Below are 21,401 nucleotides of genomic sequence, written 5' to 3' on the forward strand. Positions count from 1 at the left end.
AAAAGTGAAAATATGAGAGGTTTTTATTCTTGAAAGTTTTATCGAGTATCTAGGAACATAAAATTGAATATATAAGGATGACATGTCCATGCCTTAAGTTCAATTAGGTATATGGAAAATGTACCAATCATATTAAATATAATTATCACATAATATGTTATGTTGAAATAAAGGCATTCTTAATATTTATGTCTTAATGTATTGTTCGATATTGCTCTCTATATGTGATATTATATGTAATTTTACTAAGCTTAAGTACAAATTGGAGATTGCTACTAACATTTTAATATTATATATTTGATTATTACAAAAGCAAAACGAGAAAGGGGTTGACTTGTTTTTGCCATCTGTCACCTAAAATTGAAACTTTTTATAGGTTAAAAATTCATTAAAATAATAGTTCGGAAATTCAAACAATTGACTTGTATGTTTTTTTAGGATAATAGTTATTTAGACAATTAACTTGTCTTAATAAAAACTTGATCAAAAAGATACTTTAGAAAACTCATAGTGTTACAATGCAAAACTCCTCATGTTAGAATTTTTTTTTTATAAAAACTTTAATTATTTGAGTTAAGAGATATAAGGTTGACACAAAGTTTATACAAATTCACATTTTATCATAGGTTACATCCAGCTTTTTGGTAGCACAAAATGAATCCAATTTAAGTATATTATTTTCACACACAACCTCTACACACTCAACAACTCGAGTATTTGCCTTGTGTTAAAAAATATTTACAACTCTATATGTCTTTCAGTCACACTCATAGAATGGAATAAATATGAAAGTGAAAGACTAGAAATTTAATAACAAAACATTGTACACACATGTCCAATTTAACATAATTTTATTAATATAATTGTTGGATAGAATATTCCAAATAAATAAGATTCCAGATTATTTTCTTTTATTGTCTGGTATTATATTTTGTTCTTCAATTCTATTGTTATTTGTAGATGACACAATTATTGTAACCATTACTATGATATTTGAAGTTTTGTTGGAACTTGTTCTTAAAATTAATTTCCATTGAGACTTGTCTTCTTTTCAAATTGGTTTTCTCTTATACTTTCACAAAGACATTAATGCTTCATAGTCGTTTTGTGTTGAGCATTTAATCTTTCATAGTGATTGAAGAATTCTAATGGAATAGAGAATATTTATTAGATGTAGTAGTCTCATAAAGTGGGACTAACATGCTTTTTTGCTCTTGTAGTATGAACTTTCCTTTTGTAGCAATAATTTGTTTTTTTTTTTACTTTATGCAAAATCAGATGGATCATACGAGCTTTCCTCATTTGGACTAACATACTAAAGGATTAATACTTAGAAGATGGCGAAGATATATGAGTTGTTAAAAAAACTAACATACTAGATATTGGTAATATAATTATGAGAGAAACTCCAATAAGCAATAATATAAATGAACATTCATTTGGACTGTTCCATATGTTAGCACAATGAGCAACAATGGTTCCTTGATTCCTTTTGTTCGTTTTCTCTTTATACTTTGAAATATGGTTTTAGAACTCCTTCCTCTTATAAAATACTTCCCTATTGTAACACCTTAATGGGAGAAAGAACTTGTTTGTTGTTTTATATGGGCATCTATATATTCTCATAATTATGAAGGGAATTAGCCTCATATTACTCTTAGTAAGAATTTATATTTTCATTTTATAAAATATTTCAATCACATCTCTAAAATTGAAACTATTATTATTAGTGATAATAGATTATATGTACATATGTTATTTTTAAATTTAAGTCCATATTTATAAAAAAAATATTTATGCCAATATTAATTTATAATAATAGATTTATTGAATTAAAAAAATTAATTTTAATAGGCATGACAATATTTATCAAAACATTAATAGGATAAATCACCCCGTGCCAAAGTGAATGAGGTTGAGTCATTTCAGAATCAGGCATTTTTGGTCTCTATATACAAGCAGAAATTATTTTCTTACTCTCAAAGCTTTAAAAATTGAATTTAATATTTATGCACCAATAATATAAGAGTTTTTATGTTATTATCATACTATCCACCATTTATGTATTAATTATTATTGAATTTTAAACAGTAATACATATGAATAATGTATAATAAATATTGACAGTTTATATGTACATATTTTGTTTTTAAAATTTAAAACCATATTTATATAACTTTTATTTATATCAGTAAATAAAAAAATACGGTTTCATAACAATAGTATTTATAAAACGTTAGTCTTTAATAGGACAAATCCTCCTATATGCCAAAATGAATAGGTTTAGTCAATTCAAATTCTAGCATTTCTCGACTATACAAGCAGAAATTCATGCTTTAAAAATTGAATTTAATATTTATGTATTAGTAATATAGGAATTTCTTAAATTATTATCATTTTTTCACCATTTATATATTAAATTATTATTGACTATAAATAAAAATAATACACATAAATGAAGTATGTGTATCACATTATAATTTTTTACAATAACAATACATATTTATTAAACTATTAAAAATGTTGCAAATTATTAAATAAAATGAAGTTATTGTATGCATAAAAAGTAAAATGTTTTTTTTTGGAAATAATTTCATTTATTATATAAAAAATTCATTTTCACTCATTGATTTTTTTTGGTACATACAATTGATAATGATTTAAATAAAAGAGTGTAATATTTATGTATTGATAGTATAAAGATTTATACACAATTAGTATATTATTTATCATTCATTTGTATTAATTTTACTTAAAAGACAATGGTAGTTTTAAATGAATAGTGCATGATGCACTAAATGTGTAACAAAATTCTTACCTTGGTCATAATTTTTAAAACCAATGATACTTTTTTAAAAGTTTGAAATTAATCATTGTGAATATTATAAGAGTATAATATACATTGTGAGAGAAGAATTAATATATATTTAGTACATCATCCACCATTTATCATTTGGATTATTTTTATTTATGAGTCATTTAACAATTGTGTAAAAAACTATTATACTATCAGTATATACGTCTTTTTAACATATTATAATTATTAAAAAAGTTTAATATTGATGAATTGAAATAATAATCAACTTTTATAATGTTAGTCTGTTATTCATTTTTCATATGTTAACTAAGATCCACTCTTATGTAAAAAATAATACATATGAATACTAGTATAATATAGAAAACTTTAGATTCAGTGCATGAATATTAAATAATATTAAATTCTTATTAAAATTTGTTACATTAAGTCAAAACCGTAATTCAATATAGCACATATAAGCCTTTACACTCCAATTATTTATAACTGAGTCCCTCGTCATAGGACTCTTATATTTTTTTGGACTATCATTGATATTTATTTACCTTTTAGATAATTTAACTAATTATTTTAGGGGCGCATGACTATCTCTCTATAAGTATCGTTATTAGGAATCAAATTCTTGACATTCTGATTATTCTAAGTATTTAGTAGGACCTTATACTACTAGACCAATACTTTGTTGATATATATTTTAAAAACATGTATTAGATGTCTTGCTGGAGGAAAAATATAGTTTAGAGATAAAATAAGAAATCTTAAAAACATTTTAATATAAAAAGTCATGAGCTGTTCCTAATCTTTTAATAATATGTTCAAATAAAAAATGTGGATAATGTTATTTTTACAACTTATTCACTTTAATCGTTTAGAGGCTGCAAAGCTAGTTCAAATTAATTTTAAGTGTCACAACTGAAAAAACAAAACCCGCATAAAAGGTAACAAGGTAACATATTACATAATAACTACCCAGTTTTCACTTAAAAGTTTTTCCAGACCAATTTATCATTTAAAAATAAATGATACTTAACCCATAAGTAATATATTATTAAAAAGAGAATAAAGTATATTCTTATACAATGAGATAATTTATCTCCTTAAATTCATTCAGTATTTGATATGTGTTTTATTTATCTTCTTTCAAAAACTTTTCATAAAAAATATATTATAAAAAGAATACATGTTAAACACTTAGTAAATTTAAATATATAAATTATCTTATGATATGATGAGATATTTTATTCTCTGTTAACAAATATCTTGTTTTTAAGAACTAATAGTTATTTTTGTCCTTATAAATTTTCTTATGTATCAATTTGATCAAAGAAAAAACTAAACTAGTGCTTAGAAAACACAAATATACATATATTGGAAGTTATAAGGAATACTAAAAATCCAATTAAATATACTTTTAATATTTATAGACATCATTTTGAGTTTTTAATTTTCTAGAATCAAATTGATACACAATTTTAATTATATGGAGACACCTTTTTGCCACTCATTTTTCATTTATCTAAAAAATAAATTAAATAATTAAAATAAAAATTACATAAAGATACACCTTTTCATACAAAAAGATATGATATCCTTCATAATTATACAAGAGAAACATAGTGATGTGGATGATATGAGTCATCCTTAGCTTTCCGTCCAAATCCCATTCCTTATTCTATTTGGTTTGCTTTGTCAGAAAACAAACAAATTTAACCTACGACACCTTTATCTTACAACACTTTACAACATCATTCAACAACAACTGTTTTAAATTAAATCAACCTTCACCTTCTTCTCTCTAATTCTATTACAATTCAACATTCTCTCTCTCTCTCTCTTCTTTTTCTCCAACCTTCTTCTACTATACTCTCTTCATGGGTCTCCATTTTTCTTCTTCTTTCAACTCTACCCCAAAACCTTCTTCAATGGTTCCTTCCAAACCCACCTTAGGGGAATTACCTGAAAGCTGTGTTGCCCTTATTATGGGGTACATGGACCCTCCTCAAATTTGCATGCTAGCTACGTTGAATCGCACTTTTCGTGGTGCTTCTTCGGCTGATTTTGTTTGGGAATCGAAGCTTCCTTCTAATTATGATGTTCTTGTTCGTAAAATATTTGATGATTTTCCTAGTGATTTGGGTATGAGAGGGATTTATGCAAGGCTTTGCAGGGTTAATAGTTTTGATGGTGGCACCAAGGTAAATATGAAAAGGGTTCTTTTTTATGATACCCTTTGGGGGAAAGATTAGTTTTTTGGAAATCAAAGTTGAAGAAATGTTTTCAATTTTGTTGTTTTAATTAGGGATAGGATAAGAAGATAGGAGTTGATAATGAAACCCTTGTTTAATCAATTGTAATTTTATAAAATAAAATTTAAATACTGCTAGGTTAATGATTAGTAGTGCTGGTACATTTATAGTTGATAATTTTGATGAATTGAGGGTCCCTTTTGATGGGTTTGAAAATATGTTTATGTTGTTTTGTTTCTGTTGCAGAAAGTTTGGATGGACAGAACTTTGGGTAAGATTTGTATGTCAATATCAGCCAAGGCACTATCGATAACTGGGATTGATGATCGGAGGTATTGGAATCATATCCCTACTGAAGAATCTAGGTGAGAGATTCTTCTTCATGGTTATCTTCTTAGCTTGTAGAAATTTTATGATAATGTGAAGTTCAGAAGAGTTTTATTTGTTAGTATCATGTAGCGTAGATGTTTATGAAAGCTTTCGAATGTTGCTGAGGATATTTTTCTGGAAATTATCAAAAGTAGCTTTCAAATGTCTTATGCATTCTAATCTTGTTTTGAAGTGTCAGCTATTGATTCTATGCCTTCGTTTTGAAATTATATTGTACTGTTTGAGGGAGAGATAAAAACATCGGGTGATGTATAGATAAGAAGAGGGGGAGAGTTAGAATGTGGAGGGAGAAAAGGAAGTTTAGGAACAAACAATTTCAATTCTCGATTCAATTATTCAAATAAGGGATTTGCTTAATACCAATACTTGAGTCTCTATTGAGTGATTTTCATCTATCCACCCCCCTTGACTTGGAATCGTATGAGCAATTACTTAATCCCAACAAAATCAATGATCTGTTTGGTTGAGAAATGTGGAAAATGTTGGAATGAAAAGCAGTAAGAACTTGGAAATTGTGAAATGCGAATGACTTTATACTTGCTTCGTGTTGCAAGAATATGAGTAAATGGAAAACAAATTGAAACTCCTTTTCAATTTAAGTTACAATTTTGGTTGAAAATCATTTCCAACTTCCCATCTCTACCTACTGAACCAAGCAAACTCTAATTCTCCGGAGCTCACGTCATGGTAATCCATAGGCAAACCCAGCTAACCCTAAAATAATGAAAAAATTCCAACATTAGAATAGATTCCCAGTATATGTTATTCTATCCTATAACCCTAATAACAAAGAGACCCTAAGAACCGTAATATTCATATTCTAGACCCTGTTATTGTATCTTATATCCTATCCTCTGTGCTAATCTTTTCTCTGCTAACTTAGTAGTTTGTAATTATTATTTTTTGTTATAGGAAAGATCAGCAAAAAGGATGGGACATGGGGTAGAATATGTTCAAAAAATGGGACTTATGTAATTAAAAGTTCTTTTCATCAAAAGATAATTTCTATTCTTCAATTTTTTATTTAACTTTTTGGGGGATGGGGGGAGTACTATCCTAGTATCCTCTTTATGTCTGTCTATGTTTTTCAAGAAGGGTAGTCATTGAGATGAGAAATCATGTCAATCATAATATGGATGAAATGGCGGAATGCTTTAGGTGTTGTATGTGATAAAAATGTATCACTCAAACTCAAGGGGAAGTTTTATCCACAATTATAAGAACTGCAATGTTATATGAGACTAAATGTTGGGTGGTAAAATATCAACAAGAGACTAAACTCCATATAGCAGAGATGAGAGTGTTACGTTGGGTGAGCAGATACACACAGGACAATATAGGATTAGAAATGAATGCATTAGGGAAGAAAGTTAGAGTAAAGTAGCTTCTATTGTAAAAAATATGGTAGAATCACACCTTCGGTGGGGCATGTCGGAGGAGACTAGTAGAAGCCTCCCGTAAGAAGAGCAGATCAAATGGAGGTTAGTCCAATTCCTAGAGGAAAAGGGAGACCAAGAAAAACCATAGGTGATTAAGAACGACTTAGAGATCAATGCTTTGTCAATGAATATGAATTATGATAGAGCATTATGACATCATTCTGTCCTTGCAGCTTCACCTAGTAGGATTAAGGCATGGTTGTTGTTGTTAATGAATTGATCCTTATCAATAAAAGTTTTTGATGAATGAAGTTAATGGGGCTAGTTGGGAAGTGACAATTCTGGAATTTGTGCTATGGTGCATAATGACTTCGGAAATTTGGTGGTTATTTGCATTTTCCCCATGTTTTATAATGTTTTTGGCTGTACTGAAAATCAATGTTATGTTCTAAATTGTCCTATCATGTCAAACTTGTAGCTTTTGGGGATGTTCTGTATTGGCTGGATTGTATTCTAGACTCTATGCTGTTGCAAAGTAAATTGTGTAGATATTGATCAAGATCACATTTCTTTTTCTATTGTTACTCTTGTTGATGATCCAAGTTGTGAAGCTCATAGTCATGTAGTTTATTTGCCAAAACAATAAGTTCAGTTTAAATGTTGAACCACTCGAACCGAGCTTTGAACTAATGCCCCATCTTCATCATTTGCAGATTCAGAAGTGTTGCATACCTCCAGCAAATCTGGTGGTTTGAAGTGGATGGTGAAGTTGAGTTCCCATTTCCACCTGGGACATATAGCTTATACTTCAGAATACATCTCGGGCAAGCCTCAAAGAGATTCGGACGACGCATCTGCAGCACCGAGCATGTTCATGGTTGGGACATAAAGCCGGTAAGGTTCCAACTATGGACTTCGGATGGGCAGCATGTTGCATCTCAGTGTTTTCTTAAAGGACCAGGCAAATGGTACTATTACCATGCAGGGGATTTTGTGGTTGAAGATGGAAATGCATCAACAAAAGTTAAATTCTCCATGACTCAAATTGATTGCACACACACTAAAGGTGGTCTTTGTTTAGATTCTGTGCTCATATATCCAAGTGAATTCATTAAGGTTAAATCATTTTTAAATCACTCTTAACCTTTTGTAATAAATGTATATGTAGAGTTTAGGGCTGCTCAGGTTGGAGAAATTATTACATCGTCTATGGACCAATGGTCTTAACCAAATCCTCAGCATCGAGAATGCATTAATGATTTAAAATTGAACGAGTTTATTGAATTGGCGTTGGACCATGTAATAATTTCTCTTCGGAGCAGTAATAGAGAATCGAGTTTTTGGCATGGTTCTTTCATGTTTAGAATTTTGTAGGAGTCAGGAGGGTTGTATATAAGTATTAATTTATATGTTGAGTATAGTTTGGAACTTTTTATCCTAAGTTTGTATGATGAAGAATATTATATGCTTTTTGGTAGATGGGATAAATATGACATTTTGATAACAATGAAATTTGGATCAAGTTGAGAGGAAAAGATTAAAGTGGACCACTTGCCTAATTTTTTTAGTTATGGGATAAAGTTGATTACTTTATTAGTAGCTAACTTGGTATAGGAATATGATTTGTGCTTTTCACAATTTGCATCATTCCTATCTGTGAATTGTTAATGACCAAAACATTGATGCGTGATTTGTAAACTAATATATTTGACAACTGTGATGTTGGATTCACTTTAAAAACCTTGTCGATATTCATTTTATGTTTAAACAAACCAGTCCTTTTCATCAATAGATATATTTATGGAATAATGTGAATATTCCCTAACTTTTGGTCATTTGCAAATTTATAATTGTATCGATAGATCTTTTCATCCAACATGTCTATGTGTTATTAACAAAAAAAGATGTAGACATATTCACGTCTAACTATAAGACTTAATAATCATACTGATTTCATATGTCCTCCACTCTACCATTTCAGCAATAATCACAATAGATTGACTAGTAAGTTGTTATCTCCTTGAATCTAAGCAGAAGTATTGTTGTTTCAATGATCAAATTTTGTTTTTTTGTTGGAAATACGGAAAACCTTCACATTTAAGATAATCAAGATATTTACATTTAATGTGACCACAATTATGATCACGATATGGTTTCAACGACTCCCTAAACATCGACATATTGGTATTGTAAAACTTTTCTTTTTGGGCAGCCTTTACACACTACTAGTCTTGATTCTAAGTTGTCTCAAATCAAACTCGAAAGATGCAGCAACTTTACATGAATGACATTTTCAATCATATTCAATTCTACTACCTATTACTTATAGTTTGCTGATATTGATGTTAGATTTCATGCACAAAGTGATAAGGGCAGAAAGGGCCAAATGAAATAGGGATCACAAGAACTCTTGTTTCGCCATTGCCATAACAAAAATATGTAACACCCTAAATTACAATTCCAAACGAAAAAAAATTGTAAATCCATAAACAACTAATTCAAATTTGTAATTATATCATGGTGTTGAACAAGTTTAAGACCTAGAGTCTCCTCAACTTTCTTCATAACCATATTCTATTATAAAAAATTTGGGGAGTACCCTCCTAACATATCTGCTACGAAAATGAAAGCTATCAATATTTACTATAGTTTGCATGATTTGAGTCGTAGGCAAAAATATAGCACAAGGAGGCTTACTCAAACAAGGTCTTGCATTCAATGAAAATACATGTACTTACCTCTCCATTAATAAAGAAGATTCTTGTTCATAATGCAAAACTTTCTCCATTAGATACACAATCCATCGGGTCAATAATCATGGAATCACCAATTTGTCATTTCTCTAAGTCTATCATATCCCTAGTTTTTGTTTGATATGTTTGCGAGTTGAATTTTGATAAGGAATAAAGATAAATGAAATGTTTCAAAACCTGAATTATACTTGCGAATTCAAAATTCAATTTGCTCGTAGATTCTTAATGATTTATTTATTCTTACGCAAAATAATTATAAACAAAAATGTTAGGAATTAATTATAATGCTTGGAGTGTGGGACATTTGTGTGCTGTGAGATTGATAGACAAGACAATGATAGTATTTTCAGAAACGAGGACTTTGATTCGAAGGGACTTAAATATAGACAAAAACATGTGAACTCTAATGTATGATAGCGTAATACTATTCAGCCTTCAACCCAGTACATGTTGTTTTGTTCTCATCTTGTCCACAAATGATGTCTGCTTTGTTGGTGGCCAGAAAGTAAGGGCAATTTTTCTGAGATATTATTCGTATATAGGCATAGCTTATAAACACTCAAATCAACTGTTGATATGTGCAATGGTGTGTGGGATAGGTTAAAAATGAATTCAGATTATTCTAAAGAGTCCAATATTAAATGATTAAGACACATGACCTAAATTAAATTCTAATGGATATGATTTGAAATTATTTTAAAAATAAATTCAAATAAAGAAATTTACCCCTATTATTTTAGTATTGGAGAGAATCTGAACTCCATAAGAATACACTTTATTTACAAAGAAAGAATGCCTCAACAGATGGGAATGGTTGATTTGACTGCTTACGTAGGCAATGTCGTCCTCGTAACATTTCATGGTTATTAGCATCTTTGTATTAAACAGTAAAAGAGTAGAGATAAAAAAATAACACAAAAATATTGGTAATAAAATTCTATCAATTGTGCCTATGTTCCTATGTTGCCAGGAGCTATGAGAGACTATCACTATGTATCAGACAATTTTAAGATTTGTGTGTTAGCCATTGTTCTCCTTATTACATTATGTTTACATAACATAAATATATAATCCTCTATACTAACTTCTTTAGATCAGTCCAAACTCATAATGTGTATCGTTGTTATCATATAGTATGATTCGTCCCGCAACAATATTAATTTAAAATCTAACAATTTTCATTTTATTACCATACTTTGTGCATGTTTGGTATGAACCATAGTGTATAGTTTTTGCTTATTTTAAAATAAAAAAAATTAAAGTTGTATCATAACTATGTTTAGTAACCTATCTAGATTATAAACTTGTTCTTTCACTGTGGATTGTTTATTTTAAAGTTGACTTAGTTTTTCTGTTGAAATGTTACTTCTCATTTTATCCTTACTTTCAAAGTTACTTCATCTATATATATATATAAACAGTTTAGCTAGTGTTGTAATGTTACTTCTCATTTTAACCAATTTTTTTTTTTATAAATGTGAATTATTATATTTACCAAAAAAAATGAGAATTATTATTAGTCAGGTTACTTCATCTATATATATAAACAGTTCAGCTAGTGTTGTACTGTTTTTAGTGGTGTGCAAAATAACATGAAGTTATATCATAAGGTGAGATCATCATTCATGAATCATTTCATCAGACATCTTAAGCTGAGGGATGTCTAATGTATGAGTATACTTACTTTGTTTTGAGATCCAACTTTATTATAAAGAACATGGCAGCTAAGATCCAAGTTGTTATTTTATTAATAACTTCATAATTAAAGCTTGGTATTAATTCATAACTTATGTTTATAGTGAAAAGTATATAAATGAGGTACTCTATATATCTTACACTTCAAATGGTAATGATGTTTATATCTTGAGCTAGTTGGACCTCAAGATTTCTCACTTGTGCCCATGTTGAAGAAAGGAAGAGATGGTGAAGAAAAGTAATAAAGTCTCATGGGAGAGGATAGTAAAAGGACATATGGGGTTCTTAATGATTCTGTATTTTAGTTTAAACAAAAATTATTATATTAGTAAAAAATTATGCTTAAACAAAAATTTAGCTTTTGAATCATTTGTTTACTCACACTCCACATCAACTAATAATAATTATGCTTAAACAAAAATTAAATCATATGATCAATCAGAAATGAATATGGATAGGCAAATTAGAGTGCAGTTAGCCTCGGGTTTTAGTTTAACAAATCAAGTTAAAGACATCTTTTCTAAGTGTGACAAATTGTTATATTAGTTATATACAATTACTACTATATTATAACAATCAATCTGCTACCCACATTAAATTTAATCCAATTTTTCATGAAAGGATAATCATACAGAGATGAATATTTTAATGACTTGATCATGCTCATTCTTATTTCTTCTCAACTCGAACTTGTTGATGCTTTAATCAAACCATTGAGTGCTAAAGTTATACTTCAATTCATCTCAAGTTGACACTCCTAAATATTGGAGCCCTAACTTGTGGGGGGTCTTGGGAACTGAAGTTGAAAATGAATCAGGATCAATGAATTTGGCCAAGGCAAGACCAATTGGTACTGTCATAAGGCCACTGACACGAGATAGTAGGCATAAGGATAATGCCAATGACACGGGTTGGTACAACACAATTGGTAAGGAAACAATGTCAATGGCACGAGCACATGCATAAATGACATGGTCATTGACACATGCGTAAATGGTATGACCACTAGCATTGGCAAGAATGGCTAGGCCACTAGCATAGACATCGACATAGGCAAGAAAGGCTCCATAATTGGAACGACCGTCACAAGGTCACTCGAACAAAACAACTCAGCCACGACACAAGCAAGACCAAAAGTTCCTAATCATAATAGATTAGTTGCTGTTGTTAGAAATTTCCTGATGATTGGTGAAATATCAATCCTATGATCTTGAATCTCATGATTCTCACACATAATATAAAAGAATGATACAAAGTCATACCTGAATCTATGTTCTCTGATATACTCATTTAATATACATTTTGAGAGAGTTTTGGTATGATGGTCTTACTCAACCAAATCTTTAATTCATTTTGGGACATTCGTTTTCTCTCTAATTGGGAGAGGTGAAAACTATTTGTGATTTGGTGTATTGGGGACCATAACCAATCCTTATGCGTTAACTTATAGGGTTCTCATTATCCCCTATAGGCCAACCGTTTGGGTATCCACTCATTAAGTTCATATCCGTTATTAGTTTCACAAGTCTTTTAGGTTGTCAATAATTTGATCACTTCTTTTGTAACCCCTAGAATAAATAATCGATATTATTGTATTAAATATATGATTTCCACCTTAATCATAAATTATGAATTTCTAACAATCTCCCTTTTGGGCTTCATATTTTTATGAACAATTATATCACGTATTCTTTAGGCACTCATCCATATGTTATTTATATTTAGACTTTTCTTTAAGACAATCTGGTCCATCTCATATATCAAGTATAGAACCACCGCGACTTTCATCACATTCAAGCGTAACTCGACCACAATGATCACCATATTAATATACTTAATGACATAGATCAAATATAGATGAGTGACATGGAAATTTCATGCAATGTGATCTCAAACATGTCTATTTCTAACTACTCCTTCTTTATTCTTTAGTGAGATCAATTCAAAGTCTTTAGTTGCAACACAATAGTTAAAATACACAAGTTCAAAATAAAACAATAAACTATCAACTTTATTATTTATAAAACTATATATGACGTCCAAAGTAAATAATAAAACATATAGACTCTCACTGAACTAAGATACCCTAATGAGCAATATGCTCATGAAAGACTTTAGGTACCAAACCCTTAGTCAGCGGATCAGCTAGCATAAAATTTGTCCTTATTATATTTATGAAAATTTGTCTATTTTGAACAATTTCTTTAACAACCAGAAACTTGATGTCAATAAATTGTGACTTTGTAGAACTCATATTATTGTTGGAGTAAAGAACCACGGACTTGTTGTCACAATAAATTCTCAGTGGTCTTTCAATACCATCGACCACAAGGAAGCTAGTGACAAAATTCCGCAACCATGGTTGAAGGAACTATTATCGTCTATTTAGAAGACTTCCAAAAGATAATACCTCCAACCAACATAAATATATATCCAGATGTGGAGTGTCTACTAGCTAGACATCCAATAAAATCGAAGTCAGAATATCCAATAATCTCTAAATTCTCAGACCTCCGATAAGTGATCATGTACTCTATTGTTCTCTTTAAATAATGCATAACATGTTTGACTTCCTTCCAGTGATGCATTACAGGATTGCTCAAATATCTTCCTAAAACTCTCACGACAAACACTATGTCGGGACATGTGTAAACTTGAGCATACATTAGACTTCCTAATGCAATTGCATAAGGAATATTTTTCATCTCCTATCTTTCAAGATCATTTTTAGGGCATTGTTCGAAACTAAACTTGTCTACCTTAACTATAGGGGTATCCCTGGTTTAATTTCTTTCATGTCAAATCTATCTAGGACTTTATCTATATAGCTTTCTTGTGACAACCTAAGGATACATTGAGAGTGATATCTTAGTATTTGAATACCTAATACAAAAGAAGCTTTCCCAAGATCTTTCATTTCGAAATTCTTCATTAGAAATCTCTTGATATGCAATAGTCTCATATCACTACTAGCAAGCAGTATATCATCAATATATAATACCATGAATATAAATTTAATCATACTGAACTTGTAATACACACAATCATCAACTTTATTTGCCTCAAAACCATACGAGGTAATAACTTGATGAAACTTGTGATTTCATTGACGAGAAGCTTGGATTTCTTTAATTTGCTTACCATAGACTTTGAGCCAATTGATACAAAGTTTTCTAGTTGCACCACATGGATCGTTTCTTTACTGTCACTATTTAGAAACGCAGTCTTAACATCCATCTGATGTAGCTCTAAATCAAAATGAGCTACTAGTGCTAATATTATTCTAAAAGAATCCTTCGAAGATATTGGAGAGAAAGTTTATTTATAATCAATGTCTTTTTTCTGTGTGTAGTCTTTAGTAACTAGACGAGCCTTATATATGTCAATATTACCTTTCGAATCCCTATTGGTTTTAAATATTTATTTGCAACCAATAGGATTCGCACCTTCAGGTAATTCGACAAGATCCCAAACGTCATTATCATGCATAGACTTCATCTCATTTTTCATGGCATCAATCCACTTTTGAGAGTTAGAACTTTTCATGACTTGAAAGAAGTTTAATGGATCATCCTTTGTTAACCCGATGTTATCCTCATGTTCTTGAAGAAATACAATATAATCATCAGGAATTGCACTTCCTCTCTCTCTAGTGGATCTCCTTAATGACACTTCTACTTCTTGAGGTTGTTGAATTTGTTCTATTGGTATTTGAGGGAGGACCTCATTGTTGTCTTGTTCTAGTATATTGTCAGAAACACCATTTTGAACATTCTCTTCTATTACCGAAGTTGTTCCTTGAATGGCAATAGGCACAAGAACTTGTTCACTATTAGTGACAAGTTCTTCCTCAAAGACAACATTTCTTATGTTCTTTTCCTTTCTAAAATCAACTTCCTCAAGAAATCTTGCATTTCCAGTCTAAAAAAAAGTCTTGAAGTGAGATCATAAAATTTATAGCCCCGCGAGCGTTCAACATTGCCAACAAAATAGTAGCTAATTGTTCTTGAGTCTAGTTTCCTATCATGCAGCCTATAAGGCCACACCTCATTTGGACAACCCCAAGTGTGTAAGTATTTTAAGCTTGGTCTTTTATTAGTCCAATGCTCATATGAAGTTTTGTTAACTGCTTTACTTGGTACTCTATTAAGAGCGTAAGTTATTGTCTTTAAAGCTTCACCCAAAGAGACTCTGGTAAGGAAGAATGACTAATCATATTGCTCACCATATCCTTAAGAGTTCGGTTTCATTGCTCAACAAAACCCTTCATGCTAGGCTTTCGTAGCATAGTGTATTGCATAACAATTCCACATTCTGTGAGGAAAAACACAAATAGCCCTTTCACAACATCTTTATTGTTCTTTATTTTCTTATTCTGAGAGGTCATAGTCAAAAAAGCACTTTCAGTCTTCTCTTTGCGTTCTCTCTTTCTCTAGCTCATAGTGGAATATAAACTCATTGAGAGACCATTTGTCCTTCTAAGTATTATAGCTCACTTTGAATGGCCCAAAGTATGCAAGAAGCGAGATCAAAACCAAGTGCACGAGCAAGTCATCACCAAGCTCTAACTTGAGTGACTCGAGTTTTGATGCGAGATTAGACATCTCTATAATGTACTCTCTTATGCTCCATTTGTCTTTATACTTAATGAGGATGAGTTTAGACAAAAAGCTACTCGTCTCCGCATTTTCATTTTTGGCAAAAAATGGTTTTATTTCTTCGAGTAACTTCCTTGCACTCTGACCTCAGAAATAGAGTCTTGAAACGCTTCTAGAATAGAGTGTTCCGATATCTCAATTTTAACCTCATCGAGGATTTCTGGAGTAGAAATGGATTTCTCTATCTAAAGTGTCAGATCTAAATCCATACAACCGAGAACAATTCCTACGACTTCCTTATAGACCTTAAAGTTTGTTTCATTCAATAATGAGATGTTCTTAATTTGAGTAGAAATATTTGCAGCACTAGTAAAAGAACAAAACAAATTGCAATAATTCTTGCAATTAAACTCACATTCAACTTTAATACTTAAATTCAAATAATGATGGGGCATATCACGAGTTATCTAGCACAATATTAATATTCAGTCTTTGGACAAAAATATTAATTTGATAGTGATACACTCAATATAGCAAACAAATATTGATAATCAGTCATATCAAACAATAAGCCTTTGTTTAGACCGACTTACTATTCATATGGAAAACCATATGATTATCACATATTTATTGCTACAATATGTTTGTAATTTGGGCCAAATAATAATATTCATTTGGGTCGATCACTATTCGCATAAAATGCAAACATACAATTGGCTTGATATTTCATATCAATAGCTAATGATTCTCTTGCTTGTAATGATCAAACATTGATCATAATGCATGTCAAATAATAAATCATTCTTTGGATTGATTTATCATTCACATATGCAACTTTATAACAGTCACATGTTTATCATCACATGTGTGTATATAATCCGGCCAAATAATAATCTTCCTTTGGTCGATTAATACTCGCATGGATGCATATATGCACTAGCATTTGATATTTATTATGAACAATTCACAAAAAATGTGTCACTTTGGCGACTTCTTGTTTAATAGGTTCACTTAAAATGTTAAACAATTTTATCTTCCAAAATAGAAAAACCATTTAGTTGAGTTTGATTCAACACTTAATCCAAAATATATATTATTTATATCCACATATATATATACTCATTATAACTTATTGGTAGCATTGCATCATTCTCATCACAAGGATCTACTTTTCGAATTCCACTAATGGTCCTTTTGAATTTTCCATTAAAAATATATTATCATTTTATATATGACTAAACATGGTAGGACACACTGTCCAAATGGAAACAGTGATTCAACAATAACAACCCCTTAATAATGCAATTAACTACCAACCAATGCAACAAATCATTTAAATAAACAAGTCAGATAATATATATAAAACAAAACATGTTTACATAATAGACTCATCACAAGATGCTTAGTACAACATCAATTTCTAGTCTTTAATTTGGTTAGAGAAATTAATTTGTAAGTGGTACTCTGAATGTAATGATCAAATATTAACAATTGGTTCTGTCAAACAAAAGCTTTTCTTTGGACGGACTATTATTCACATGAAAAAACATTATAATTGTTACATATTTATCATCACATGTATGTTATTATTTGGCCAAATTGGGAATTCCTTTGGGCCGAATACAATTCACATAAATAATCTCATACTCATCTGTGTAATTTAATCAATTTCCACAATTTTGATCACTTTTGCAACATATTGTATCGATTAATTTAAAAATAATTACTAGATAAAAAGAAAACAATATGGATCCATTATAAAAAAAATTATGATCTATTATAACAAATCTACTCCAATAATATAATTCCAAATCAAAAAATATATATTACATATATACAATGCATAAAAATGGATGCAATCTTACTCAAATACAAAATAGATCCAGAGTGAAAAACATAAAAATATATATGCAAATCATTATCAAAAAATCTAAATCGAATATGATCCTGCATATCTTAAAACATATATGTAACACTATATATATATATACTTTCACACACTAACATAGTAAATGTATATAATTTTAAACATTAACTCTAACCATTATATACATTTACTATGTTAGTGTGTGAAAGTATATATATATATAGTGTTACATATATGTTTTAAGATATGCAGGATCATATTCGATTTAGATTTTTTGATAATGATTTGCATATATATTTTTATGTTTTTCACTCTGGATCTATTTTGTATTTGAGTAAGATTGCATCCATTTTTATGCATTGTATATATGTAATATATATTTTTTGATTTGGAATTATATTATTGGAGTAGATTTGTTATAATAGATCATAATTTTTTTTATAATGGATCCATATTGTTTTCTTTTTATCTAGTAATTATTTTTAAATTAATCGATACAATATGTTGCAAAAGTGATCAAAATTGTGGAAATTGATTAAATTACACAGATGAGTATGAGATTATTTATGTGAATTGTATTCGGCCCAAAGGAATTCCCAATTTGGCCAAATAATAACATACATGTGATGATAAATATGTAACAATTATAATGTTTTTTCATGTGAATAATAGTCCGTCCAAAGAAAAGCTTTTGTTTGACAGAACCAATTGTTAATATTTGATCATTACATTCAGAGTACCACTTACAAATTAATTTCTCTAACCAAATTAAAGACTAGAAATTGATGTTGTACTAAGCATCTTGTGATGAGTCTATTATGTAAACATGTTTTGTTTTATATATATTATCTGACTTGTTTATTTAAATGATTTGTTGCATTGGTTGGTAGTTAATTGCATTATTAAGGGGTTGTTATTGTTGAATCACTGTTTCCATTTGGACAGTGTGTCCTACCATGTTTAGTCATATATAAAATGATAATATATTTTTAATGGAAAATTCAAAAGGACCATTAGTGGAATTCGAAAAGTAGATCCTTGTGATGAGAATGATGCAATGCTACCAATAAGTTATAATGAGTATATATATATGTGGATATAAATAATATATATTTTGGATTAAGTGTTGAATCAAACTCAACTAAATGGTTTTTCTATTTTGGAAGATAAAATTGTTTAACATTTTAAGTGAACCTATTAAACAAGAAGTCGCCAAAGTGACACATTTTTTGTGAATTGTTCATAATAAATATCAAATGCTAGTGCATATATGCATCCATGCGAGTATTAATCGACCAAAGGAAGATTATTATTTGGCCGGATTATATACACACATGTGATGATAAACATGTGACTGTTATAAAGTTGCATATGTGAATGATAAATCAATCCAAAGAATGATTTATTATTTGACATGCATTATGATCAATGTTTGATCATTACAAGCAAGAGAATCATTAGCTATTGATATGAAATATCAAGCCAATTGTATGTTTGCATTTTATGCGAATAGTGATCGACCCAAATGAATATTATTATTTGGCCCAAATTACAAACATATTGTAGCAATAAATATGTGATAATCATATGGTTTTCCATATGAATAGTAAGTCGGTCTAAACAAAGGCTTATTGTTTGATATGACTGATTATCAATATTTGTTTGCTATATTGAGTGTATCACTATCAAATTAATATTTTTGTCCAAAGACTGAATATTAATATTGTGCTAGATAACTCGTGATATGCCCCATCATTATTTGAATTTAAGTATTAAAGTTGAATGTGAGTTTAATTGCAAGAATTATTGCAATTTGTTTTGTTCTTTTACTAGTGCTGCAAATATTTCTACTCAAATTAAGAACATCTCATTATTGAATGAAACAAACTTTAAGGTCTATAAGGAAGTCGTAGGAATTGTTCTCGGTTGTATGGATTTAGATCTGACACTTTAGATAGAGAAATCCATTTCTACTCCAGAAATCCTCGATGAGGTTAAAATTGAGATATCGGAACACTCTATTCTAGAAGCGTTTCAAGACTCTATTTCTGAGGTCAGAGTGCAAGGAAGTTACTCGAAGAAATAAAACCATTTTTTGCCAAAAATGAAAATGCGGAGACGAGTAGCTTTTTGTCTAAACTCATCCTCATTAAGTATAAAGACAAATGGAGCATAAGAGAGTACATTATAGAGATGTCTAATCTCGCATCAAAACTCGAGTCACTCAAGTTAGAGCTTGGTGATGACTTGCTCGTGCACTTGGTTTTGATCTCGCTTCTTGCATACTTTGGGCCATTCAAAGTGAGCTATAATACTTAGAAGGACAAATGGTCTCTCAATGAGTTTATATTCCACTATGAGCTAGAGAAAGAGAGAACGCAAAGAGAAGACTGAAAGTGCTTTTTTGACTATGACCTCTCAGAATAAGAAAATAAAGAACAATAAAGATGTTGTGAAAGGGCTATTTGTGTTTTTCCTCACAGAATGTGGAATTGTTATGCAATACACTATGCTACGAAAGCCTAGCATGAAGGGTTTTGTTGAGCAATGAAACCGAACTCTTAAGGATATGGTGAGCAATATGATTAGTCATTCTTCCTTACCAGAGTCTCTTTGGGTGAAGCTTTAAAGACAATAACTTACGCTCTTAATAGAGTACCAAGTAAAGCAGTTAACAAAACTTCATATGAGCATTGGACTAATAAAAGACCAAGCTTAAAATACTTACACACTTGGGGTTGTCCAAATGAGGTGTGGCCTTATAGGCTGCATGATAGGAAACTAGACTCAAGAACAATTAGCTACTATTTTGTTGGCAATGTTGAACGCTCGCGGGGCTATAAATTTTATGATCTCACTTCAAGACTTTTTTTTAGACTGGAAATGCAAGATTTCTTGAGGAAGTTGATTTTAGAAAGGAAAAGAACATAAGAAATGTTGTCTTTGAGGAAGAACTTGTCACTAATAGTGAACAAGTTCTTGTGCCTATTGCCATTCAAGGAACAACTTCGGTAATAGAAGAGAATGTTCAAAATGGTGTTTCTGACAATATACTAGAACAAGACAACAATGAGGTCCTCCCTCAAATACCAATAGAACAAATTCAACAACCTCAAGAAGTAGAAGTGTCATTAAGGAGATCCACTAGAGAGAGAGGAAGTGCAATTCCTGATGATTATATTGTATTTCTTCAAGAACATGAGGATAACATCGGGTTAACAAAGGATGATCCATTAAACTTCTTTCAAGTCATGAAAAGTTCTAACTCTCAAAAGTGGATTGATGCCATGAAAAATGAGATGAAGTCTATGCATGATAATGACGTTTGGGATCTTGTCGAATTACCTGAAGGTGCGAATCCTATTGGTTGCAAATAAATATTTAAAACCAATAGGGATTCGAAAGGTAATATTGACATATATAAGGCTCGTCTAGTTACTAAAGACTACACACAGAAAAAAGACATTGATTATAAATAAACTTTCTCTCCAATATCTTCGAAGGATTCTTTTAGAATAATATTAGCACTAGTAGCTCATTTTGATTTAGAGCTACATCAGATGGATGTTAAGACTGCGTTTCTAAATAGTGACAGTAAAGAAACGATCCATGTGGTGCAACTAGAAAACTTTGTATCAATTGGCTCAAAGTCTATGGT

At 30.2% G+C, this 21,401-nt stretch overlaps 1 protein-coding gene across 1 annotated transcript; it reads left to right on the plus strand.

Annotated features, from left to right (window-relative positions):
• LOC109332183 (F-box protein PP2-A12-like) lies at positions 4,470-8,361 on the plus strand. The gene is made up of 3 exons (XM_019567068.1): positions 4,470-5,010; positions 5,308-5,426; positions 7,544-8,361. Exons 1-3 carry the CDS (start codon positions 4,687-4,689, stop codon positions 7,971-7,973), a joined length of 873 nt encoding a protein of 290 aa, XP_019422613.1. The 5' UTR covers positions 4,470-4,686; the 3' UTR covers positions 7,974-8,361.

Source organism: Lupinus angustifolius, chromosome LG18, assembly GCF_001865875.1.
Source record: "Lupinus angustifolius cultivar Tanjil chromosome LG18, LupAngTanjil_v1.0, whole genome shotgun sequence".
In the NCBI taxonomy this organism is placed as follows: Eukaryota; Viridiplantae; Streptophyta; class Magnoliopsida; order Fabales; family Fabaceae; genus Lupinus; species Lupinus angustifolius.

What these genes read in the sequence shown, in the direction of transcription:
- LOC109332183 (XM_019567068.1), top strand. Translation starts at nt 4,687, where the DNA reads ATGGGTCTCCATTTTTCTTCTTCTTTCAACTCTACCCCAAAACCTTCT. An exon ending in GTTTTGATGGTGGCACCAAG is followed by an intron (nt 5,011 to 5,307) that starts GTAAATATGAAA and finishes TTTCTGTTGCAG; the next exon opens with AAAGTTTGGATGGACAGAAC. An exon ending in ATCCCTACTGAAGAATCTAG is followed by an intron (nt 5,427 to 7,543) that starts GTGAGAGATTCT and finishes CATCATTTGCAG; the next exon opens with ATTCAGAAGTGTTGCATACC.